The sequence below is a fragment of the Corvus cornix genome, chromosome 1A, assembly GCF_000738735.6.
Source record: "Corvus cornix cornix isolate S_Up_H32 chromosome 1A, ASM73873v5, whole genome shotgun sequence".
NCBI classification, from domain to species: domain Eukaryota; kingdom Metazoa; phylum Chordata; class Aves; order Passeriformes; family Corvidae; genus Corvus; species Corvus cornix.
In genome coordinates, this window is record NC_047057.1 from 55,340,855 (window position 1) to 55,368,233 (window position 27,379).

The 27,379-nt window shown below is 41.6% G+C and overlaps 1 protein-coding gene across 6 annotated transcripts in view; it reads right to left on the minus strand.

Moving 5' to 3' along the window:
• Nucleotides 1–27,379, minus strand: part of TBXAS1 (thromboxane A synthase 1) — a 262,387-nt gene that overhangs the window by 146,335 nt on the left and 88,673 nt on the right. For 5 of the 6 annotated variants that reach the window (XM_010410436.3, XM_010410438.4, XM_019292584.3 and 2 more), the window contains one exon: nucleotides 4,337–4,389. In XM_010410436.3, coding sequence (XP_010408738.3) covers nucleotides 4,337–4,389 — 53 coding nt within the window. Of the gene's footprint in view, nucleotides 1–4,336; nucleotides 4,390–11,061; nucleotides 11,155–27,379 lie in introns of those variants that run through there. The other variant, XM_039570522.1, reaches the window with a different exon arrangement.

The window sequence follows — 27,379 nt, forward strand, 5'->3', positions numbered from 1 at the left end:
CTTCTTCCAGGTACAATAGAACTAGGTGTTTATGTGTACCAACAGCACTAAAAATATTTTTAAGGCACAAATGCAATTGTTTTATGGGTCTGATTCAGCAAGTTAGACAGACTTCTGGTTAACCTGAAGCATGTTGAGTAATACCATTGACTTTAATGTGATTACTCATGTGTTCAAAGTTAGGGGTTCTGCTGTACCGTACAATTTGCAGATAGTTAATGAAAGAAAGAGAACTCTAACCCACAACAGCAATTCTGGGGCTGGTCAACAATCTTAATAGACTCAAAGAACCTTACCACAACACATAAAGGAAAAAACAGTGAGAAGAAAAAAAAATCTTGATGAAATATGAAAGACCTGACACCAGCCAAAAAATACTCTGCTCTTTCAGAAAACAAAAATCCAGGCAAGTGAGGCTACCAAAATTCTTGTCATGTTACGTGTGAAACAGAAACTATGAAGAGCTATGAAACAGCAACATGAAGCTTGTTTTTCCCTATAATTGTCCAGATGTGATTTTCTTTAGCTGAAATATGAAAAGTAAATTCTTTAAAATATCAAACTAAAGGAAGTACCACAAGAGAGGTAGTGAGTCCACTGACCACCCCAGTGCAAAAGAGGAAATTAAACAGGATAAGATTTTTTCATAAAACTAAGTTATCTCTTTATATAAGCCTTCAGAAACAGAGATGAGAATACTCGTCCTGGGATTACTTTTTCCACAGAAAGCAGAATAAAGCTAGAAATAGAGGGGTTAAAAAACTTTGTGAAATTAAAATAGCAATAAAGACATCGTTTCTTCAGTTAAATTCGGCCCATGATGAAGACATCAGCTGCTCCCTGCAGGAGGAGATCCTGCCCTATCCACCTTAGGCTTGTCCCAAGGTATTTGATGAGGGCAGAAGGAAGGAAAAGGCTTTGAGTAAAGTTCCAGATGCCAAGTCCCAGAAACACATGTCCCTCTTCCATCCACTAAAGGGGAAAGCCCCAAGCCCCACCAGTGACAAAACAGAGCTTCTACTACAGACATCTTCAGACTTCTCACAGCAGGTTGAAGTTGAGTGTTCAAGTCAATAGGGTTTTACCTGCTGCAAGCTATTTCAGATGCAAAACAACATAAAGAAAGAGTGTCACCCCACAAATGGCACTGAATTTTAATCTGTTCTCACTCTTTGATTACACACAGCAAGGTCTGTGTTATGATCTCTTACATTCTTCCCCATGCCCAAATGCATTGCTACAGTCAAAGGCAGAATAAGTTGCATCATCCCAGAGCAATCAGGGGGCTGTGTCATATTTTCTACTATCACTGGTAGTATGTTGTTGGGCGAAGAATATATTACTTATTTTGGCAGATTTCTTTAACTCCAAATCAGCCATACATGCTTACAGTTCTGTAAAGCCATAATGATGCAACTGCAGTAGAGTGGTCAAATGCATATGAAGTGTATATAGAAAGTAAAACTATCTCTCTCTATATACCTCTGCTCACATTGTAGTAGTTGCTTCTCTGATTCCATAAAATATATTGTCCCTCTTTATTTCTCTGTCTGCTTTTATCACCTATTTGCAAACAGTAGCCATTAACTTGCAATTGAAATGGAACAATTGGGTATGGTGGAGGTGAAAATAAAGTATCAAAGCATCAATATTCATCCAAAAATGAGTGGTGTAAATCACTAACTTTCACAGCAAACAGGGCTACTCTTCTGCAGAACTCCTATGTGAATAGAAGAATATTCAAGGCAAATCTCAATATGTATCAGTACATTGTTTTCCAAGTAGGATTTTTTTCAACTCTGTTTTTGCTATGATGAAATAGCACACATATTGTAGACGAAGCATTTTTATAGAAGATACTCCAAATTATAGCTAAATCAAAGACTACCACTCTGTTGTAGGACCTCTTCAAAAGTCATGCCAGTGGCTTGGATTTCCCTGTTGAATAGAAATGCTCCATCTCTGCTTCTGCACCAAACCAGAGCTGTTTGTTTCTGCCTTGGCCTCCATCTTGGGCCACCTCTGTATGAAAACAGTTTTCATACACAAACTGACAACTGAGGACTATTTGCATTGTCTCTCTTTATAAAATATCAATACCATCACCTCTCCTTTGGATTTGCACACGGGAGCGAAAGGGAAAAAAAGCTTTTGTGACCTACAAAAGCCTTACTTGAAATAATTCTCTCCGACTTGAGGCCTTTTGGAATGGAAGGGATATATTGTTTTGACTTGATTAAAGCTGAAAAGTTGATTTGACATCCTGTTGTCAAGGAAACCAATTCACACACAAAAGAAAACAGTTGTGATGGTATCATTCAGACTATTCAAGTGACCTTAGGAAGAAAAAAAGGCTTCAGTTCCAAAGATTTGTATTCAACTCACTTCACCACTGTAGAAATAAAGATCATTGCTCTTTATGCTTATTGGAAAGCAGTTTTCAATCTGGGAAAAGAAAAATGCCACATCTTCTTCCATCTGCCAGATCCAATACTTTGCTGGGAGTATACACATAAACACACCTACCATTTATTTGCCTATTTCAAAGAACCACAGAAAGAATCACACTGAAGACTTACAAGGAAGGAGAAGGAATTTCTTTAATTGACAGGACTGTGATAAATACCCCCTGACACATACCCCACCTATTGAACAGCAGCTCACAAGCCAGGTTTTAAAACATCCTCCTTCAACTACAAATAGACCTTACCTCGACCACAGCATTGTTTGCATCCAGCTTTGTTTTCCTGGGAGACATCAAAAAGCAGCATTTTTTTCTCTGCTAGCCTCCTAGATGCCTCACAAATTGAGTTTTCCATGCATGCAATAAATGAAGCATACTTATGCTCAATCTGCTCACACTTCCTACCTAGAGGATCCTAAAGAGGCAGAATTATCCTGGCTGACCACGACCACCATCATCCAGCTTTGAAGTCCATGCAAGTCTCACAGAGGTTTCATTCCCTAACAGTCTGTAAGTAGATTGGAGAAATGAAACTTTCTATCTGCTCACACACTGTAATTATACATCTCTTTCTCCAGTGACATAGCCTTGCCTGGCTGAGTGAGCAGACAGATGACTAAATAGCAACTTGTCTCAAATTCAGCTTAGAAAAAAAATACGGATGATATTAATAAGGAGGAAGTATACTGAGGAATGAATGCCAGTGTTCTTACATTATTGTCATTTAAGGGCATCACACCAAAGGTCACAGAGATAATAAGCCTCAGTCACTTTCCATTTGTTACACAACATACAAATTGCCACCACATTAATGAATATCTTTTCCCATTCCTGGCTAGCCAAGACACTGTATTATTTTCTCCTAGACAAGTACCTAACCCTTGGAATTCATTATTTCCATCACTTCTTGCAGCACTTTGTCCTTAGGGCTGAGCATAAATGCCACAAGGTGGCTGTGACTAGAGCATCAAATGCCTGAGCCTGACTTCTTTCTGCTAGAGCTTTTTTGCTGGAAGAGCATAAAGAGCATATTGGTATCTTTTGTAATCACATATGTACACACCCAGACATTCATACATGCTCTCTTACAAGTGTCTTAAACTCCTTGCAGACCACAGGAGGGGGGGAAAAAAAAAAAAAATCGACATTTTCTATATTTTGTGGATATTGCCTGATAATTATATATTGAAATAATAGTTATGCTACAAACATCAACTGTCCACAACAATAGAAGATACCACAAAACAACGACATTTCCACTTTAAATGATGACAACTGGAAAGTAATTAGTTCTTAGAACAGAAATGACATTCAGAGAAATGTGGAAGGGCTTCTACGAAGAGATATACTGCTTAAACCCTCTTTACTTCCAATAAACTGCTAAGATAGCCCAGCTGAGCTATAGAGAGAGGAATGCCTCATTTCTAATCTGTACTTCATTGTATTTTAAGTTTAGGAATTTTGCATAAATACAGATAGCAACAGCTGAATCAAATTCATACTATTTCATAAACTGAGGGGGTTTTAAGATGACAAATTATTATTTCCACTGTTCACTGTAAGTATAAAGAATTTGCAGATAAAAAGAGAATATTGAAGGCTGGTAGCTTTGTACAGTTCTGAAAAGGACTAAACTTTATGTGCATAATTAAAATAAGAGAGAGAAAAAATGAAGTCCAATGCCAAATGCTGAACTAAAATAAGCCAAAAGTACTTGCTGCATGTAATCAAACATCCTCCACCTCTGTCCCCGAGACTGAAACACTGCACTCTGCATTTTGATGAACATCTTGATATTTTCTCCTTTCCCACCCCACAAACTCAAAGAGCAAGAGCCAGAAAGAAGAAAGCTGATAGCACTGCTAAGCTTACCCACAAACAGGTCCATACTCCGTTATGAGTTTTGTGTGGTTTTCCCAAAAACCCTGGAAGAAAGAAAAATAACACAGTATTTTAGAGAAGTGCACAGCAGAAGCTCTATTACACACTGTTTCTAACACACACAAAGCTTTTAACCTCAGCCAGGAGAACCATGGTATTAACTCATTACCTCACCTTTCTATCATTGTCCACGTGTGACATACACAGAGTCTAGAAATGATGCCTGGAAAAACAAATCCCAATCCCAAAAAAGAGCTGGACAGCCATGAAGCACGTTTTCATCATGGTTTTACACTCCAAAATCTGTTACCATTTCATGATTTATTCTTTTTAAACTAATTTCATCATTTTCGTCCTGACTCAATTTTTTTCGGATATGCGAATGGGTGGAAAACTAACAGAGAAATTAATAAGAGGATAAGTATATTACTTACTACACAAAAGAGAAGCCCAGGGAATATGGCAAGGTCATCTTGTTTTGGTTTTAGTCACATTATTTTAAAAAAACCCCAAACCTGCCAAGTCAGAGTTTAGCACAAGGCAGTCAGCTGCTACACTCTACAGAATAGTAAACAGCTTTATTTGTACAAATTTTTTGTATTTTTACTGTGTTTCATTTTCATAATTGATGAAAATTGGTATCCATTTATCTAAAGAAACCTGCCACTATACTAAATTATTAGTGTCTTAAATGAATTCAAATTGATCAATCTAGAGAAGGTGTGCAAAATATATCCCCAAAAATGAACATAAAAAAATCTGTTTTAATGAAACCTCAGTATTTGAGAACCATACTCCATTGTGTTTGTAACTTGTCTATGGAAAAAGTAACACATTTGATTGCATTAATCTGCATTTATATTAATGGAAGAAAGACTGTCATGATCTATCTTCATTCTTCAGAGAAAATTCACTAACAGTGTAGAATACTTACGTCTCATACTGAATCTTTCTTAGTTTTTATGACATACCACAGAATATTAGCTAGAACAATACAAACTACTGTAAATACATCTACTGCTGACATATATAAACAAGCCCATGTCATGTGTGTATGCTTTGAGAGCATTTTACCACACTAAGCAAAAGAAAATCTGGTAACCAAAGGTAATGATCTGACTTAGCACCCTTGAGTGCTAACTTATCGTCCAAATTAGCAAAGCACTTGCCACCACCTACACTCCTCCTCTCATGGAGACCCTCAATTATTTTTTTCTTCTTATACTACAGTTGTGCTTTTTATTTATTTTTTTTTTAAATCCTGGACTCGTAATACTTTTATTCTGCAGGACAATACCTCTCCAGCTTAAGGCAAGAACTCTAGGTTTTCCTTTAGCTACAAAAAAACACTGGATGACACGTAAGAAGACACTAAGGATAAAATTACGAAAGAGGTGGATTAGATGACAGCCTGAGGAGAATGTATATTGCCTGAAAAGAATATATATTCTCCCCTGAAAAATTCTTTACTACTAAGGTAAGCAGAAAAGCCTCATCCATTAGCAAACTAAGGTGGACAAAGCCTTTGTAATACCGCAAATACACATACAGCTAACTCAGAAAGGCTTTTATCTGCAGACACTGCGGGAGGGGAAAAGGCACATATACATTCACACCGACCTGCATTTTTGCTATAGAGATACTCCAGCCACTGCAGGATTTCAGCCTGCAATTGCTATGATTTCAGCATTATAAAGGTTGTCTACCGATGCAAGGGGGAATCCTGGGGTCAAATTCCCCCAGCCCTGATCTCCAGGCGGCTGTTTAAGGCTGGCACAGCAGGCTCAGCCCACGGGCACGCTCTGACCGCTGTGCCCAGGAGAGCAGCCCCAACCTGCCCAAGCACAGCTGACATTTCCAGCCATGCCGCGGCACCAGCGCCTCACAGGGCACAGCTCCAGGTCACCGGGCACAGGCACACAAGGGGTGCAAAGCGCTGCTGTATCACAGCTGCACTGCTTGGTCAGGGCAGAGGAACTTCCAGTCCTGTGGGACGATGCCAAATCAGCTCTGCTCTCCAGCCCACTTCCCTCCTAGCCTGAGCCTTCAGCAAGGACACCCACACTGCAGCCTGAACCCTGCCTGCTCACTTGTGCTTTGGATTGCAAGCACACACATAGGTATTGCACTTGCTGTACCCACCAGCTGCATTCCAGTGAGCCAGCAGGATATTAACATTTTCAAGAAGACTAGGCTTTAAATGATTCAGTGAAAAAGCCTTCCAGAAACCCAGCTTCTTGGAAGAACTGCTTCTGGCTTACTACAGTAGGGGGTTCAGGCAGAACACATTTCAAATCAGGTCTGTTAACCAGTAACTGGTTTTCCACCTCCAGGACTCCTAAATAATTGCACTGGCTTAAAATTAACCACACTTAATTTTTTTTTTCCCCTAAAGTGAGAAGTACAAGCCTGCAGGATGGGGGAAGAGGAGTTGAAAAGCACCTGGGAAGGACTGTGAGAAAGCGTCCTCAGGAGTAAAAGCAGCTTTCATTCTCTACGCTCCAGGACACTTTCTCATGCCCTGCACACACACACACACACACCACTACCTGCCTCCCAGGTTCACCCTGGGACCCACTGCTGTCCTGGCCTCCTTCAGGGACCTGGTAAGCACCTGGTAGCAGGTCTTGTGGTAGCAGGCCTGGGACAGAGAAGCCAACAGCAGACACAGAACCCTACAGAGCTGTGGTGGCCAGAGTGTAGGCAAGGCAGAGAGGACGTGCGTGCATCCCTTACACACCAAGGCACACCTTTCAGCTGGAGGAAGCTGGAGTCATAAAAAGGCACCTGTGTTTGCTCTTGATAGCCATGAGGAAAGCCAATGAACCTGCATGGACTCAGAACAGAGTGAGGGGATATGCCACATGCACACAGCTCTGCCAGTTTTGCAGCATCATCCCCAAACACAGCTTCCAATAGACAGGCACCCTAAAAACATCCTCCTCCTCCTGTGAGTCATGTCTGAAGCACAGCAAGCCTCATAAGTGCTTTAGTAACTTATTTACACTGGCTGAGGTTGGTTTGCTTCAAGCAATTATTGCAGGCTTGTCCATGTTTATAATTGCACTTGTACTTAGTATCTATGATATAACCAAGCACCAGCTCACCACCAGCTGCTGTTTTACAAGGAAATGGAAGTAGAGACCACCTCTCTTTGCTTCCTTTCCTCATATTTCTCCACTGGGTGATCTTCAGTCAAATTCAGAAATAGTACCTGCTGGCTTGTACCCAGTGGCTTTAACCTCCCTAAACCAGGAATCATAACGAAGCAACATAGGTATTAGGAAGAGGACAATCAGGGAAAAATATGTATTCCGATTTTTTAGGAAAACAGAAGGAAACAGAAAAGCAAAACAATACACAGTATGATGGTATGACACCATGGGCATCAGGAAGAACTGTAGCACATTAAACACTCACTAGTAACAATTAAAATCATAGTTAGCAATGATGTTCCAAGTTTAAAAAAAAACCGTTTAGGTTTTTCTTTGTTTGGAAGCTGCAGAATGTGAATTAACATCATCAACTCACAAAACGGTTGGGCCAATGGGGACTTGTCACACTGTGGCCCATACAGTGAGGTACCAGCCTGAGGACAGTCCATCATCAAACAAGATAATGCAGGAGTAGGAAAAGCTTCTTCCCCTGAAGAAAGCATATTTTACAGCATCTGGTATACCATGGAAACAGCAGCTCAAGTGGGCTGACTGCTGCACACCCAGAAGGTTCTTTGTTTACATGGCTGGCAGTTGCCTCCCTGCAGGAAATTTGCATTCTCCCTTTCCTCTGAGCACATATCATCAGCTGCATCTGAGGATAGAACCACTCACAAGGCCAAATCCTGCTCTCAGGGATAGAGGTACAAACCCCATGGAAGAGAACAAGATCTGGGTCTGCATCAGACAGAGCACAGTCTGGTAATTGCCAACCATTTCTCTTGAGATACTGAATGTTGAAGCTTCAGCTTGAGCTGCATACATGAAAGCGCTGCAATTGCTCAAGTATTCCCTCTCCTTTTCTTCAATAGATGCTGCCACTCCAAGACAGATACTTCAGCAATTTCCTCCTCATTGCATATTCACCTTGCTAGTTGCTCACAGCAAGGAAAAAATCTGCAACAATGTCATCTTCCCTCCTTGCTGAAAATGGCTGTAGGCACTAAGCCAAAGTTTTCAGAAAGAGGCAGTATCTCAGAGAAGCAATGCACTTTGATTTTTGGGGTGTTTAACATGAGGCCTATCCAAACTATTCCTTTTAGTTGCTCAATACCTGCAGATCTCGTGGCTGCAAATGGGAAATGACTCAAATTGTATGGAGGATGCTTTGAACATTTCAGCTTCCTGCAGGTGGAAAACAAATGATGTGGTTTATGAACTTCAGTATAGTCCTTCAGGGTCATGAGATAAAATGGTTTAAAGAAGGCCACAAAGCTGGGATCCAGCAGATGCATGCTCCTGACAGTAACTCAAAATTTGGACTCCAAAATGGGTCCTAGAGAATGCCATGAGGGTAGCCCTTGAATTTTGTAGTGTACTGAATGTCACAAAAGCTGCTGAGCTCTGGGGAGATGGATGTGATGAGCCCATCAAAATTCACTGTAAGTGGGAAACATTACCCATGCAAGAACAGCCAAGGGAAAAAGGCTTCTTTTGTTGCTGCCTTCTGAAAAGTCAGATACTATCTGATGTCAGTCACTTTACCAAGACACCCTGGATTCAACTTGTGACTCAGAAGCCAAAGATGCCATACCTCATAACTAGTCCCATATATGCTCCATGCTTATTACCCTATATCAGATGTGTGATGCTCTGTTTCATTGTGATATTAATAAGCACAGCATCATTGTTTGTGTGCACACCTCATATCAAGAGATAAAAAATCTATACAGTTATTTATGGTACATAATGACAATGAATGACATTTATGGATCAGATTTTTAGCCTTCAATGGGCTTCTGCACGTCTTTTTTCCTTAGACCACCTGAAAAAGAAAATTGCTAATAATCTAGCACCCAAAATTTTTTTTTTTAACACAAGCTAACATTTAATTAGAGCAACCTTGTATCAGTCTGCAACCCTCTTTGAAGGAATGACCCCAGACTGTACATCATCTCCAGTAATAATGCTAGTGAAATCACTAGGATGCCAGCAGACAAGAGGAGGAACACAGCATGAACTTCTAAGCAGCCTGATTCTGAGCTATGTACATAGTTTGTTTCCTTTGATCGTTACCATTAATGGTTGTCCTCTGTGTGTAATTTGGTTTAATTTATGTGTGTGTCATTTCAGATTTTAAAAAACACATATAGCCCTTCTAAATTTATTAAAGGCAGCCTTCGTACCCTTAATAGTTATTAAGAGAGGTTAGTGTTATGTAATTAAGTTAATCTCATCTGTAAAGGCTAATTAACTGAACACTAATTGAATCTGCATATGAAAATTTGGACAACGTGATCTCATTACACAATTTTTTTAAAAATTACCTGAACTAAACACCAAACAAATTGTAAATTTCTTTCCTTCTACCTTTTCAGATCTTTAATAAAACCTAAGTGGGCAGGTTTATTACTGTGTGCTGTATTAGTCCTTGCTGTCCTTAACACAGAGCTGTTGTCTCACTTCAGAGAAACTGCTTCAGTCCCTCCCTGAAACATGGTTATTTCCCCTCTTGTATGAGCTCTTCCTTTCTTTCTGCCCTTACTCTGTGCCTTTCATTACCCTGTTCTTCTTCTGTCATCCGTTACCTCTCCCACTCAGAAAGGACCAAGGTTCTTGGGTTCAAGTCATATCACAAAAAGGATAAGAAGGCATCCAGATATCACCTCAACCAATCCTATCACCCAAAAGGATCAGATGGCACAATACAGTTCAGTCATGCCCATTCAGCACCCCAGCTTAAAGCCACCTCAGCAGCTTTGGCAGAGCACTACCTTCTTGCCCCCAAGACCAATCGCCAGTGAAGTACTCATCTCATCCTTTTTCACCTGGGTGTGTTGGCATTACAAAAGCAAGACATGTTTTGGACCCTTTTCAGCCTTTTCTTGAGACATTTACCATTTCAACCAGTCAGGTTTCCAAACGGGAATTAAGAAAAGAACATCATTCTTTCTGGTATTTGTTGTTTCTCCCCATTGACCAGGTTAATGGCTGATTCTAATAGGCTGGTAACTGAAGAGTTGGAGGGAGGGGAAGACGAGCAAGCTAACACACAGTTGCTAGCCTGATCTCAATAGCATGCAAAATTTCTCAGTGCGTGGGACCAAGTCTTCAGATTTTCCTCACAAACCCCATCATATGTTTTTAACAGCAGAGTTGAAAGCACCTGCACTGCGCAAGTGGCATGGCTGGATGGAGCAACTCCAGCCAGTTAACAGTCCCTCAGGCACCCCATGGCACCCCACTTCACAGCAAATACTTAATGGAAAGAGGGTCACAGGAATGGGAAATGGGATACACTGCTTGCTCTCTCTCTTTGGGAAGATAACGTATTTTGTAGATGAGGGAACAATGAAAGATGCACACAAATTTCAGTAATGCATTTGGTCTGGTGGCTGGTGAACCATGATCACACCCAAAAGGATGAAAATCAGGATAAAAGAGAAAAGACAGTAAACATTGAAGTGGTAGGGAAGTGAGTAAGGACTGAGTAGAAAGAAAAGGTACAGCCAGGAAAGGAGGAAATCCACAGTCTTTTCAAGGGTCAATCCTGAGACAAACCTTGTTCAATGTTTGGAGGACTGAGTTTAGCACAACAGGTGGTCAGGATTCAGTGAAGTTCATGGTTCTGAAAAGACAGATCCTTTCCTCAGCAAGCAGAGAAACTGAGATTGTCGTACCAGAAGAATTGGATGATCTGAAGAACCTGAACAACAGCAACATAGGGGAGTCTTTAGTTGAAAGCAAAGCTTCACAGCCTTAGAGAGAGACTATGTTAACTCCAAGAACTTCTGCAGTAGCAGGTGATTGCTTGAAAATAAGCTAGAAATGAATAACCTGGATGGACACATTAACCATAAGATAAAGATGATGGAAAATGTATGACGGAAAAAAGTATGATGGAAACTACAGATGTAGAGTATCTGGGATAGGCTTTCTCTGGAATGCTGCATTGTAAATCTGATGAGCTGCCACATTCAAAAGGAATGAATTAAAAAGGGAACAAGTGGAGAAAAGGGTTACAAGGATCTTCAGGGAACAGAAGGCCTGTCTTACAAGTCATAATTAGGAGGGTCCATTTTAGCTAACCAAAGGTTCATTTTAGGAGACCAAAGGGAGGAGACATGCTTGCTGTCTAGAACTGTATGGGGAGGAATCACCAGGGAGAGAAAAATATCTATTTAATATAAAGGCCTACATTACTAAAAGATCAAAGTAGTACAAACTGGCTGTGGATAAATGTTGCTTGAAATTATCTAAAATTTATTGACTATCAAAGAAACTAGCAAGATTTTAGAGCAGCCTTCTAGTCAGAACAGTGGGGACAAGAACCTCAAGAAGGGTTTTGAGGCACAGGAGGACAGACTTGGATGCTTTGGAAAAAAGAAGTGTAGGATGAATAAACCAGCTCCTCTACACCAGCCCCTCAAGGAGATCTACAGCCACTTCTAGAATAAGAGGGACTCTTCTCATGGAAAAGATTTACTACACTTCCACATGTGCACACTGCATTCACACTTCTAGTTGACTCACCTCAACTTTCCAACTCATTCTCATATAGATATAGTCTCATACATTAATTTGGCATACTGCAATGAGATTCTTGCTTTCTTTTTGTCTTTCTCTTTTTTCAATCTCATTTCACTTTACAAACTTCATTTCCACAATATCTCTGGGATGTTAAAATGCCCATCTGTCACAGGTGGGGAGTTGGAAGTACTCAAGATTAAGCAATTTGCCAAATGCCACACAAGAAGTCAATGGTAGAGCCAGAGACAAGCTGAAGGTTTCACAATCCTCCTCCCTGGTAGCTTACAAAAACATTCCTTCTCTGCCACAGAAACACAGACAGTATATGAGAAAGGAAAGGAATATCAACAAATTTGATCTGTTTCTGAGTTTTCAGACATATCACATACCTGAGGCTTTGAAGAAAGGCATAAGGAAAAGAACCCTATATGCACGGCTAACTCTAAAATGCTTTAAGTAGAGGGAGGTTTCTTCTTCATCCAACTATTAGCTAAAGATTGAATTACTCTTATAGTATGCATAGCTACAAATGTAATTAGTCATAGAATTAGCCAGACGCTGAAATTATTCCAGCTGCTGTATTCGACTCCCTGATTATTGCAATGATGAATTCTCCAGTCTGATTACACTGGCTTGAATAATATTTCTTTTTATCTATTTGAAAGTTACCTGCTGTTACCGTAGACCTTGTTTATACCTGCTATAGAGATATAATTGCAAACTTACTATTTTTACTAGGACTATTGTCTAGATAACACTTACTCCTGCTAGGCCCTTATTTTACTTCATAGTAAATGTCACAGATGACACCTATTCAGGCTTCTAGGAACCTTTATCAAAACCAGAAAACATGTCATTAAGAAGACACATACAAAGAAAATTACAATTTGTCCAATGTGTGTTCATGAAAAGCTCCATATGAGGTCTTACAGACTCACTGCAGTTTCTGATCCTTTGATAAACATATATTTATAATAACTCAAGAAACTAGAAAAAAATAGAAAGGAACAAGGGACTTATTTTTTTACTAAAGTATGTAATTTCCACTAAATGTCTTCTAAGTTGTCTTCCTTCCAAACTGAGTGTAATTCTCTCCTACACAATCTCTACTTACATGTAATTCCACTGGATGGCTAACCACCTTTGCTGCCTTAACTACATCCTGAAACTACAACAGGAAAAGAGAGAATTACAGTGCTCTCTGTAGGAGGGAATTCACTGGACAATAGAGGACCACTGCTATTTGGATTTTCACTGTGAGCTCAATGTCTCAGATGGATTAGCATAAGCATTCAGCACATCTCACTAAAGGTGAATGTGCTTTATCAGTTTTCTTTGCTGGCCTTCCTTAAGAGAAGCAAAACAGTCATTGTGTAATTCGAAGAAATGGAAACAACTTCTTGTAGGACAGACAAACACAGTAGGTATAACAAAGGAAAACAAAGGTTTGGGGAGCACTCTGTCAAAAGCACTGTTTCAGGGGGCAACAAAGTGGCATTTGAAGAAATGAAAGTTGACTTCTCTCCCAAGAAAGGGAGACAGGGACTCTTTCCTCCAAGGAGTTTTTCCACTTCAGAAGAGTGTTCCCTTCCTTCTCAGACCTATCAGCAGCAGATTACTTCAGACCTTGAAAACGTCATTTTAAAGGATAAAATATATTAACGGAACCCATTGTGAAATAGTCTGTCCTGGGTGCCACAGAGCGCAAGCAGACTTTGAAATAAGCATTGCAAAAATTACACATCCACATGCAAATCTTCCATCTTCATAGAATTAGGATGACAGTGATTAAGCTTTCTTTTTCTGATGCAAGCTCTGGGCCATCTCATACTGCTCATTAGTGCCTAAGTGGGTACTATTTAGACAGGTGGGTTTCAAGAAAACCTCATCTATGGGACACAAGATTACTCATTCAGTGGGCAATATCTTGGCCTCCTCAGAGACATTCCCCTCGTATACTGCTAGGAGTCTCTGCCATTGTTTATGAACTGGTTATAAAATCAATGCCACTTAATTATCTGTGACCACCGAGTTTGAAATTATGAAACATACGCCTGAAAGACCTAAAGATAATCACAAATTCAGCTCTCAAATTTTGATCTTTTATTGTGAGGATGCTAAGACACAAAACAGTATCCAAACCAAAGCACTAGACAGCACGCAGAGTACTGCATCAAGGGAAGAAACCTGGAAAGATCATTACACGTGACAGATATTAATCATGCCACTTAATGCATTACTGAAAGATACTAGGACTATTTCTGTATTTTAACATGGCCAGACAAGCTTAGCTTCCTCTTGTCTGATTCCCACCTTGTATGGATGCAGCTCTCAAGCATGAAAACAGAAAAAATGTCCCCATAGATTGTACTGGCCTCTGACAGAGAACAGGGCATGCTGCTATCTGCAGCATGGACAGGCCAGGCATAGGCGTGACAGGTCCCCTTTTACTCCCATCTATCACATGGCACCTCTGTAAAAGCCACAAGGTTAAGGGCAGACACGTCAGCTTGACACGCACAAGGCTTGAAGTGAGCCCATACATTCAGCAGGGCAGGAGGGGGAATGTGTCTGCAGAGCAATATCTTCAGCCTAGCCATGGGAACAACCATTCCCTGTGCTTCATCCTGCTCCCAGAGTGACAATGCCACCAGGTAGGACACACCTACCCCAAACCACTGTAGACAGAGATGTGCTGTAGGATCCCGTGCAGAAGAGAATAGTTTTATCACTTTGGGAATACAACAAGCTGTAGCCCCAACAGCCACATTACAGCAGGCAATTGACTCTTCACCTATTTCTATGTAACTGTTCTAGCAAAATCTCCTTGCTTTCGTAAGGTAAGTTACTCTTCATTTTCTGTCTTGAAGCCAAACACTGTTTAAGACCCAAACCACCCATGTGGTAGCTGGTAGGATCTGAGCACAAAACCCCAGAAACACTAGAAAGCCATATCAGGCCTCCCTGGAAAGGGATTAGGAAGAGGCAGACAGAAACACACAGTGCCAATCCCTGTGTGGGCTGGAGAGAGGATTGCAGAGAGCATCAGGAGCTGAGATAGCACAAGGAAACTAAACAGGAGACTGCAGTGGAATGAGAATTTGGGAGCTCCAGCAATCAGTAAGATTACTGGCCAGCACCTAGGGCAAGCACAGGATGTGTCAAGCACAGTCAGAATTTCAACTGTGACAATTTCATAGACAGAAGAGCTGAGGTTTGGAGGTGGGGATTGAATTGGCTCCTGTCAGCCATTCATTTCTGTTTCTAGATCATCACTCAGGGCTGGATTCTGCAGCAGCACCAGAAAAAAAGCACCTTGTCAAGCCATCTGGGCTTGCTTTTTTCTTTTTTTTTTTTTAGTGAATGATGCTACACACCTGCAAATACCAGATATTTTCCAGAGGAACCGATGCATTTAGCTGTCCTTTCAGAACTGAATGCATCTGCACGCAGGAAAGGAGAGAGGCGATTGGCACCTTCATTCAGTACAACAGTTATGCAGGACTAGATGCTTTGGCATAAGGCACAAAGTCGACAGCAACCACTGCTCCTCCCTCTCCCTGTGAATTAACCACATCCCTAGGAGGCTGGGCTAGTGGCAGAAAGTAACCACTGCCAGGGATATAAAACAACCTTTCTACCACATCCTCCCCATAAAGCAACCAGCTGGAGGGACTGGAGAGGAAAACAGCACAACCAAGCTCCTGATGAAGATGTCATGTCAGATGGAAAACTGTTAGCACTCTTGCACTCTCCTGCTTTTCTTACGTACACAGTACACCTGTACAGAGCAGAGGGTTTGCACATTTCCAGGTCCAAAGAGGGTCACTTATTGTAGGTAGTGCTTTCAAAGCAGGGACTTTCTCCTGAAGGTCCTCAAAGAAAAGGGGATCCCTGTTTGCTAAACAGTAAGAAGACAAATTATGGGACATTTGAATGACAAAATCTCTCCAGAATTAAGAATCAAAATAAAACGATGCACAGTTAGAAGAGGTGCTAAAAGTTTAACCTGTCTGACATCTGTGTTTGTCCCACAGAAAAAGGGATGGAGGAGTGACCACTAGAGAATGTGACAACCATTCGTGTCCTCGGAAGTAAAGCGGCAATCTCACCATACCACTGGGAATAGCACAGGGCACCCTGCAAAAGCCGTGGGGAAGCTCTTGCCAGTGCAAGATTTAGCAGCACTGCCAGCTGATCTCTAAACCCAGCCCTTGATCAGCAGGAAATACTGGCATGACCAGAAGGAGAACGGACTCCAGATCTACTGCCTGGACCCCAAGGCCTTTCACAGACACAGGATGGTTTAAGCCCTGCTTAAACTTCATGGATTAAACTGGGAGGTTTTACCAGTTGTGCTGGTTTTGGCTAGGGCAGAGTTATTTTTCTTCACAGTGGCTAGTACAGGGATATATTTTGGATTTGTGCTGAACACAGGGTTGATAATATAGAGATGTTTTTGTTATTGCTGAGGAGAGCTTACACAGAGCCACTCTAAAAACTTAGGTCCTTCATCATGGTTTTGTGTTAATGCCTCTTTTTAACTCAAGATATAAATTACAGGGTTCACGTAGAAGTAAAGAGCAAGACCCAGATGAAGAGTGTATATATCAGTCCTCTGACTCTCCTGCCAAAATTTCAGGCTAAAAATGTTATATGTACACCTCCCTGCTTATATGTAAGAAAGTATCTCTATATATTCATAACAACCTCAGGTTATTATTTATATGACAATCTAGGATGCACAAGAGAACCAGGTCCCCTAAAATACAGGCAAATATCTCAGCTCCTGCAGAACAAGTCATTCCTAGAGGATGATAGATTAAATTCAATTAAAGGAACAGATATGAAGCACTGTCTTTAGAGCAGAGTTCCTCTCTCTCACAAATCCTTAACAGAGAAGCTGGACATTTAGTTTTGTTACATGCCAAAATCTTTGTGTCTTGTAAAGAAAGAGGCAGGAGAAGGAATGTTAACGACCTCTTTTTACAGTAGCCAGTTGTCAGAGGGGGTGGGAGAAAACAAGCCATACGGAAAACAATTGCCAATTTGTGGTCTTGACCATTTAAAAATGGATCCCAAAATAGTCTGCTGAATTGTTTCACCCGGAGCAAAATTACCCATGAATACATATGCATGCACACAAAAACAGCATCTCTTGACGCAGTGCTGATGGTGACTGCAGTCAAGGAAGAAGTGTTATTGCATTCCACATTGTGAAAAGATCACAATGCAGTAATTATTCTGAAAGGTTTTCACAAAGCACAATTATTAAGCTAACATTATCCTATTATTGTTTGTTGCTATGGAGATAATATAATCAATATATTTTCTGGATTGATTTTTTTAATACTACTAGCACATTGCCCAATATAGCAAGATTTAACTCAATGCATTAACTGATTTTAGTTTATGACTGGCAAAGTCTTGAGGCAATAGATTGCAATCCATCTCATGCCTATTATTCTATCAAGACACTTAATGTCAAAATCTCCACTGCAAAAGCAAGTTTACTTGTCGAAAATGAGAAAAAGGATAACAAATCTCTCTGAAGAGAGGCAGTCTTTTAAGCATGAATTTAACACTTACTTCTATTTTTCCTAGGCCAAATGAAAATTACCAGACTGACTACAAAAGTAGTAGAAAAGCAAGCTGGATTTGAACTCGCCGCTTAAGGTACTTATTTATTCCAGTGGGGATGTTTTGAGGCATTATCCTCCTCCATGTAATATAAGCTTTTCCTGCAGCAACAGGGGACTCTGGGAAGGTGGCATCAATTGTGGCACTGTGTCAAAGCCCACTGGGTGCAGATGCAGTCCACAGCCTTTGTCACAACCTCTTCTGCACAAGCTCAGAGGAATCACTGGCTACCTGTTCCCATGCACCCAGTGAAGACAGAAGGCACTTGGCTCTTGATCTCAGTGGGTGGTGAAGCAAAATTGTTATAGCCACAGCCTTCAGTTGCCTTGCCCACAAAACTGCAAGCACACTTCCTTTCTTCCAAGTCTCCCTTTCCAGATGATAAGCTTCCAGCATATCAAGGGAATGCCCCTGTGTTAGGGCAGTGATAAGTCTGCATAAACCCGAGTCTCAGATCTTTGCAAGACAGTAATATAATATATTAAGAGGCTTCAATTCTGACACTGTTGTTGCAGTCAGTGACCTCTCCTATGAAAAGATGGGCTCGTCACTGTGCAAGGTCTTAAAGCCTTTTAACATGTATTTACCATAATGGTTCAGAGAAGGATTTTAACATGCTTTCCCTTCCCATATAGCCATACTGTAATGAGTTACCTTTTCATCTATTTGGTCACAGAATCATAGAATAGCTTGGGTTGGAAAGGACCTTTAAAGGCATTCTTTAAAGGCCAACCCCCTGTAATCAGCAGGGACACCTTCAACTAGATCAGGTTGCTCAGAGCCCTATCCCAGGTTTTCAGGGATGGGAAACCTCAGTTTCCAGAAACCTAAGTCCCAAAGGTGACCGTATTTTGTCAGCATAGTATATGCTTAAGACAAAATTAAGTGCAGCAGGCTAGACTTTGCATAACTAAATAAAAGGAGTTATAGCAACATTTAAAAGTACCAACACCTGCTAACTCCTGTGACAAATCATATGGTTACACTTTTGGGTACCAAAGCATAGCTTTAGCTGCCTTTGGTTAAACACTAGTATATAAGCATTTTGTCCATGGAGCATACAGCTGCTTGATAAAATGTGAAATCACAGCAATTCCACCTTCTCCCTTCCCTAAAGGCACTGGATGGGGTGGTCTTGTCTTTCTACACAAAGTAGTCTGGGCTCAGTAATGTAACTTCTGGACTGTCTGGAGGGGATCCATCAGGAATGATCATTCACAGATTATGTATGTTGCCTATACAATGAAACACATCTGGCCCCTCTGGCCCAGGGGATAAGTAATAGAGTTAGGAATGCACATTCACAGCCCATCCCCTGCAAGTCTGCTGTGCTGACACTAATCCATGCAGATCTAGGGCTGGTTTGTGAGCCACCTCTGCCCTCCCTGATGTGGCTGGTACAGGTCATTGTCTTCCATCACATTTCTCAGTGATGCCACTTGTACCTGCATGATACTGAATTGCTCTCTGGGCATGTGCCATGGAGAACAAGCACATACATCGGGCTGCTTGCCTTCCCCCCTTGTTTACTTTTATGCTAATTTATAAATGGTTTTTCTGCTGGACATGGCTTAGGCAAGCAGGTAGGAGACTGCCCTGGTTTCAGAAAGGGTGTAGAGTTTCAGCACCGTGTGGGTGTGACCACGCAGTTATTCCATACCAGCCACATCATCGCTGTGAGGAGTGCTTTCAGCAGGAAAAGCCAGGCACTTTTTTGGTCCCTCGCTTACTGGAAGGAGCAGGGGAAGGGAAGTGGCTTATTTGGACTTTAATTTCCTGCTGGTGTTAAAACCAGCATGGATATGCATTCAAACAGGCTACTGTCACATGTACAGCCTTAAAGGACACCATCTGCTAGTGCATCCGCACAGTAAAGTACTGCTTAAGACACACCTCTGTGTAAAGCATGAAGAATAAACCTCATTTGTTTCAAATGCTGACTGCCTGCTGTCCACCACAACACCTTATCATGCAACAGCCCAGAAATTCTGCAAAAATAAAAACTCATTTGTCTGGAGTCAGGCAGGGAATATCAATTTTGGTAACAGGAATTATACAACTACATTCCTAAGCAATTAGTCTCAATAACAGACAGACAGTATCTCTAGTAAATTGTCTGCAGGCCTGATTTTACCAGTCTCATTCATACTGAGCAGAGCCCACTAGCAAGACCCCCTTCACCTCAGTGCTGGGGGACTAAGATACTACTTAGCAAAAGTAAAGCAATCAGTGTCAAACTGAAAAGGTTGAGTTTCATCACACTTTGCTCTTTTAAACACTGTAATTGCTATGTACCACTTTCTAGCCAAATTTTTTCTACATTTTTTTTTAATTGATCAAATCATAAAAATTATTATTAATACTCCACAACACAGAGGTTGAACTTTGCTGCCAGAGGGTAGCCTCACACATAACAGAGTCATGCAGCAGCAAGAGACATGGCACTGAGACATCTGTCAGGGGGGAATCCCACCCCTGCGCAGCAGGACTTCTCCTGGAGCTCAGATTTGCCAGCCTACCTGTCCCCAGCCACTATATTGACCCAGCCTGCTCCAGGAAGATACTGGGATCCTCCAACCTTAACTTCATTACTTTTCCCTCATACAGTAGGAAAAATTTCTGCACCAAAAGGGCTGTCAAGCACTGAACAGGCTTCCCAGGGAAGAGGTTGAGTCACCATCCCTGGAGGTATTTAAAAGACATGTAGATGTGACACTTAAAGACACGGTCTGGTGGTGGATTTAGCACTGCTGGGTTAACAGTTGGACTCGAGTCTCTTGCAACCTGAAAGATTCCATGTACAACACAGCCTTAGTGGGAGCAGAGGAAGAACAGCCTTACACAGGTCACACCACGGTGCAAAGGGCTCTTGTAAACTGCCTTCTCTACTACCTCCACAGCTAAATATAATTGAACCTGAAACACTTGGCCCATGCTCATGCAGAAAGGTGGATTTGAGATGGGAGGCTGGAGGGGAAGCCTGCACCACGCATTGCAGAGCTCCCTTGCCGGCTCCGGAGCAGTGCTGTGCTCTGGGAGACAGGAGCTGTTCAAATGTTTTGACAGAACACGCCGATTCCTCGGGAATGTTTTTATTCTAGTCGATGTGCCAATTCTGCACAGATTTCCAGTAGAAAGCAGGCAGACTGTCTGGGTCTGCTGAATTAAAACAACTTCACCCAGAAAGAAGAAAAAGTTGCATTTTCAGACTAATTTTACTCAATCCATCATTGTATTTGTTTTAGTCAGTTTGTTGAATTGTTTTCAATTTTACCTGGAAACTCCATTTTCTAGCAGGATCTAAAGACAGCCCAAAAGGCACCAAAACACTGTAGAAAATTAAGATCAAGCAAAAGACCTCAGAGGACTTTTGAGATATAATTCTGTAAGTAAACAATGCAAAGAGATAAATGGGGAAACCCAAAAATTAACCATGTCCTAACTAAGAACTGCTTAGTCTGGTTCTGCAAGAACCCAAAACCCCCATTTTTACATTTGTGGTTGTCTTTCAAAGGCTTTCTTTTTTTCCTTTTGCCTTAGGGAGTTATTTATAGGGCTATTATAATTTGAGGTCTGGTCTTCTCGTGGCAGGTCCTCCATCCAGGAAATGAAATAGCATTAGAAAATGAAATCTCGCGTTTATGAGGTCTTAGAGATGGCTCCCTGGAGCATTGGGGAGGAAAAAAAAAAAAGGTAGGGAAAAATATAAACACAAATATGAGTACAAGATACTTGCAAGGTCCCTAATTCTATCTGTGATGAACTTTATAAGACTCTTTATTAAAACAGAGACCTCTGGTATAAGGTCACCAACAGCTTTTTCCCCCCCCCAAAGCTCTCCCATTTTCCCATTTTCTGTGATCAAGTGCCTTTTCCATTCCACTTTGGCTGCAAGGTGCTCCTGTCCTAGATTGCCTTCAGAAGTGGAACAAAAATAAGGATTAATCAAATGCTACCCTTGCTCCTTCTGCCTCATCACATGATTTTTCCAACACACCACATGTTGCAGTGTATTAACAGATCAAGGCAGATGTGTTCACGCCTTCACAAAAATCATGGATGAAGCACCAATTTCTTATTCATACCTCTTTGTGCTTCTTTCCTAGACTACTCTCTAGAGCCACAACGTCCCTTAGGGCTTATCACCCACTGTTTCCTCTCAATATATGGAAATAAAAGCAAATGGAGACAAATAAGTGAAGACTTTGGGACACACCATCCCCTTTCTCTGTGTGTCCAAAGAGAGACTTCCTTCCAACACCTGCCCTTTCCATGTATTTTTTCCCCTTTTCCCTTTTGAGTAGAACAGGAAAAGCACTGTTCAGCAGAAAAATAACAAGCATGTTTAAAGTCCCACTCAACTTCACAGAGAATATTTCAACTCATCATTGAATGTGACTTCTTATGGCTCCTTTAGCCCAACTTTCACTAATCCTACCAAAATCACCCCGGGCATCATCCTGCCTATGAAAGCTAACAGTTTTCTATACTCACAGAAACAAAAAAAAGCCATCAGATATAATGCACAAAAATTATGGAAATTCAGCAAATAGCAAAGACTAATTTGCAATTATTTTTATGTTTGAAACTGAGCTACATGTTTCAAAATATTCTCAAATATGTATGTTTATAATAAAGTATGCAAGAAACAATTTCTTTTTTTCTCTTGCTTGTAATTTTCAATTTTCTTGTAGTAAGGTAAAATAAGTTACCCATGCTCAGCGAGTTGTTTTTGGTACCTGAATATTTAACTGTCCCAGTGCAACTGTCCAAAGAACACTTTTCCCTCTACCTTATTATAAATCTTCTAAAATTCATAGAGTATTACAAAATTAGAAAATTTAAGCAGGAAAAAAGGCTAATAGTTAATAAACAAAAGGAACAGTTAAAAAGTCCAAGGACAACCCAAGACTTCCCGTTCAGTTCACTCATCCATTCATCAGCACTGCATGATGACCAAGACAAAAAGAAAATACAGCAATCTGAAACACATTTCTTTTCAAAGCACACAGGTTTGTTTAGGCTTTCTGTTGATTTTTGTTTTCTAAAAAACCAACCAACCAAAAAACCACCCAACCACAATAAAAAACCCAGTCAGATCTCAAAAAAACCTGATTAGAATCCAACTCCAGTTGGTTCTTGTTTCACATTACCATCTAAATTTAGATATGTACCGAGGCCTCTGAGACTGAGGAGCAATAGATTAACTTTTGAACTTTCTACCTCTCCAATAAGATCGGTCCTTTCTTACACATCAATGTCTTTCTAGGCAACTCATGTTTCTGGATCAAGCTGCATAAATGCTTATCAAAATTTTTTTTAGAAAAGCTCTCAAGAAAATAGCTTTTCATTTATTTCTGAGAAATTAGGAGAACCCTGAGCACACAATGGCCGGGTTACATCTGTGCCACTTTGCAGCTACTGAAGCCCTCACAGCCCTGATCAGTGTTCACCCTACAAACTCACCCTGCCTTTCCAGCACTGCATCCATTTGACTACAGGCCATAAGTACCACCTAATTTCATGCTCGGTCCCTCTTTGGTGAAGTTATATTTCAGCTCTACATCCTGCCTGGGGAGGGGGAAAGTGGGAAGAACCCAGAAGCTCATGAGTCTTATGAAGTTAGCAGGTGGTGAAGCCATCGGAGGTGCATCACAGGCAACCAGAGGGCAGCACACAATGAATACCAGGGATTTAACAGCACATGTTTGAACAGGCAGTTCTCTAAAGCCTTCTATTATTCATTTTAATATAAAGCCTTGCAGAAACCAAGCCTAGCTAAATGCAGTGGATCAGACCCACAGCAGCTGCACCCACCTGTTCCCGAAAAGGACAGGGAACTATCTTGCTTGTCACCCTTTCAGGATGACCTGCTGTACAGAAAGTCAGCTTCTTATCTGAAAAGACATATCATGCTGTAAACATTTCTAGTGGAGCTTGGGTTAGCAGCACGTGTAAGAAAACTCTAATGAAAATAAATTGTTATGTATTTACCCATATGCTGAGGAGCATATGGCTAATGCATTTAGACACTGCTAATGAAGTTAAGACTCTGCTAAATTTGTTGGCTCATGGATAACAACTGTTCACAATAACCAATCTGGGCCTGCTATAATTTTAGTATTACAACTGATACCTGGCCATTATTATACATAGTGGTCTTACTGATATAGAAGAACTGGCTTTCTGAATGTGGGGTTCTCCACATGCAATAAGAAGATGAACAACATAGGATGCTTCTAAACTCCAAATTGACAGGTAATGTGAGCAAATTACAATCTCATGTAAAATAACAGAGTTGCTCTTATTCGTCACAGCCTGACTCTGTTGCTTTCTTTCCTGATTTCAAGGACTAAAAGAATTTATCTATTCCAACCTCATTCTTTCCAGGCCAGTGCGACTACAGACAAAACTGAAGAGAAGACAGTCACACCCAAGAAATAGTCCTGGCTTTTTAAGTTCACGTGTAAAAGCCCATTGAGTTTACTACAACAGCTGTTGGAATCCTCCTGTTCAAACATACCATTACTGTGCTGCTGTTCAAGGTGAAGGTCCCGACTTCTTCTGGAGTCCAAGGTAAAGTCCAGTTTGTGACTACACAGGCTCTACCTGCATGCTACTACCTTTGCAACTACACATTACCCCATTCTCTCAGCCCAAGCACCGTGTAGCTCAGCTGTCTGGGTTCACTGCTGCTGCATGTCAGGCCAGAGCTGGCTTTAATTTAGCAGTACATGCTGCTTGAAGAGCAGGCTACATAGCAAATTCCAGAGAGTTATGTGATGAACGTGCAAATATACTCTCCAAAAAACATAACACGTGGCAAAGTTCCCCTACACCATTCTGATGAGCCAGATGTCATTTTATTGATGCAGACCTCTGCTTTAACAGATCTTGGGTAGCCATTTGGCAGGTGCCACCAAAAACCCTTCAAAGGGCAGTGGTCAAGGACGGCATAGAAGAGCAGAGAAGTATCCTTCAGCACTGTTACGCTGGGGACCCACCTCACTCAGATACCTTCATTCATAGGCCAGAACTCAGGCCTGGCATTAACTCACAGCCCCACTTGCTCTGTGAATATTGCAAAAACATTTAAACTCCCTCTGGCCTTAAGCGTCCCAGTCCATTTAAGACAGCAGTGATATCAGCCTTCCCAAATCTAACAGGCCCCAGAGAAGTTGTTCAAAATGTTTCACCATAACCTAATCGAAAAGCAGACCTATCTATTCCAGAACACCATCTTTACTGTTTTGCAGGTGGATAAAAGAGGCCCAAGGTGAAGCAAGAGATTTGCTTACCCAGAGAAGAAGAAAGTTTTGCCCCAGTCAGACTTGCCCAAAATCACACAGAGAGTCTGAGGAAAGCCAAGAGCATGATTAGGGAGTCTCTGCTCACTTGCTGTACTGCCACAAACAACATCATCCCCTTTCCACTTAACAGCTACCAGTTGCCCCAGCCATTGCCTCTTCCCCTCATGAAGCGTTTAATAAAGCAAGCATGAAGTATGTCAAAAGGAACAACCAAAACATGGGTTAAGGGGTACCAAAATCATGATGATGCTCATCAGTGAGGTCTGCATCTCCTTCTAGGGGAAGCTGCTGAGGTCTATGGGAAGCATTCACACAGCCATGCACAAAAACAGATGTTAGAGCCGCTCCAGGCAAAAGCCACACAGCCAGCACACCACTCCTTGTAATATAAAAAGGAATTGTTTCTTCCCTCAAAGGAAAAATGGTATAGTCCAGAAGAGCAAAGGCATCTGTCATGGCCACTACCACCTTCATTGCATGGGTCACCATTATTCACTACCAGCAAGGCAGTGATGGTTCATCCCATTTTTCTGTCACATAAAACCTACCAGTTGCTTTGTGCACCCTAATACTGTCTCAGCTTCCATAAATATTACTTAAAGTTGGGATCACATTCAGGGGTATCTTGCAAACACAGTTATGGGAAACACTGCAAGTGCAAAGAAGCTGGGGACATTGTATCTCTAAAGAAGGGTCTCTAAGGTACACACACTGCTCCCCCAGAAACAGGCTCACCCTGCTGAGATCCCACCAGGGCAGGGAGAAGTTGGGGTGAGCTATAGCACAGCTCTGCTTGATGCTCATCTCAGAAACTGAGGTCCAGCTCTTGCTGAAAGCTGCAAATAGCATTTAGTCAAGTGGGAAACAGCCAGTTGTCTTGATTTCCGGCTTTCAGTTCCCACAAACAGACACTGCACCAACTTTGTCAGGTTATCTGACAATGCTAACATCTGATCAAAGGAGGTAGCACAGAATATCACATGAAACTAGGAAAATACACATCTTTAAAGGGGAGAAAGACTGGCTTTATAGATGTAGAAATAGACACATAAACCCACATTTAACCCCAAGTTTTCTGTCATGTTGCAGACAGTGACATGGCTAGGTTGAGATCTACATCACATGCATGTACATGCCTCCCAGTCTAGGGTGATGGCATTCCCAGGACATAAGAGAAGACCTGGATCACCCCAAGAGGTCTGTTCTGGCAGTCAGAAGCCCACAGCAGATGCACACAGACGTCTGGGGGAGATAAAGACAGGTTGGTTGGTGATGCCACAGCCACCCTTTCTGGTTCCACACAAAGGGTTATCAAGTTGCAAAACACACACTCCCTATCTTGTTCTTCTCTTGTTTATCTGCACAAAGAAACACAAAACCATATGCAGGCTTTCACTGTCAATATAAGCCATATTATTCTTGTAATTCAATCCAGGTCCAGAGCCTGAGAGCTCCTTTTCCTTCCTTTCCCCCCTCTTTGCTCGCCTCACCATTTGCCTCTCTCCAACCTTGTTTAGGTTTGAATGCTGTGTCATTAAATTCCAGAGCAGTAAACACTGCAGCCTCTCTCTCTAAGCACCCACACACTGCTTTCTAGGCTAAAAATTAGACATAGGGTTAATTTCATTCCTGCAAGGACTCTGCCTTTTATTTTTCTTTACGTCCAACTCAAAGGATGCTTTTGGCAGATGTGTAGTGAAGAAAAAAAAAAATAATGTTTGCTCTCTGCTTCCTCCCTGCACTCCCCCCTTCTCCACTCCCACCCATCAGCCATAAAACAACACAGCCCAGCCAGATCCCAAACTGAAAGCAAGACAAAGCACCCACACAGCCCCCACTTCCATTCAGCAGAAATGGGCCGCTCCGGGGTAGCCCAGGAACTACAAGTAGGCCAGACTGAAATAAACAGAGTAAACAAAGAGTATCCTGTCCAAGCTGAGAGGGGCTAAAGAGAGTTATGTCTTTCATTAACATGCAAGGCAGGGATGCAAGCACACAGACAGTCAAAAGCATCACTGGAGCTTGCTAGGAGTAATAGGAGAGAAGCAACACATGATCACGCCATTATGAGGACCCAGAGCACATCACTCAGCTGCACGCAACTGCATATCCCACCTACCAAGGACCAAAACAAGGCAGCAACCCCCACACCTACCAACCCCCCCAAAACATCAGGGGCCAGCCCCGAGGCTACTGCAGCACAACGTGGCTCTCCAGGAGGCTGGCTAGGGAGCAGTGCACACAGGTACAGCACCAGGCAACCAGGGCCGTGCAAATGTCAGAGCCAATGACATTTAAAAACAGCACAGCTGTCATTTTAGGAAAGGCATGGGAAAGGGGGAAAAAAGCACAGCACAGCCATAGCAACAGGTCAAGTGTTTGCCAGAGAGAAAGGGTGA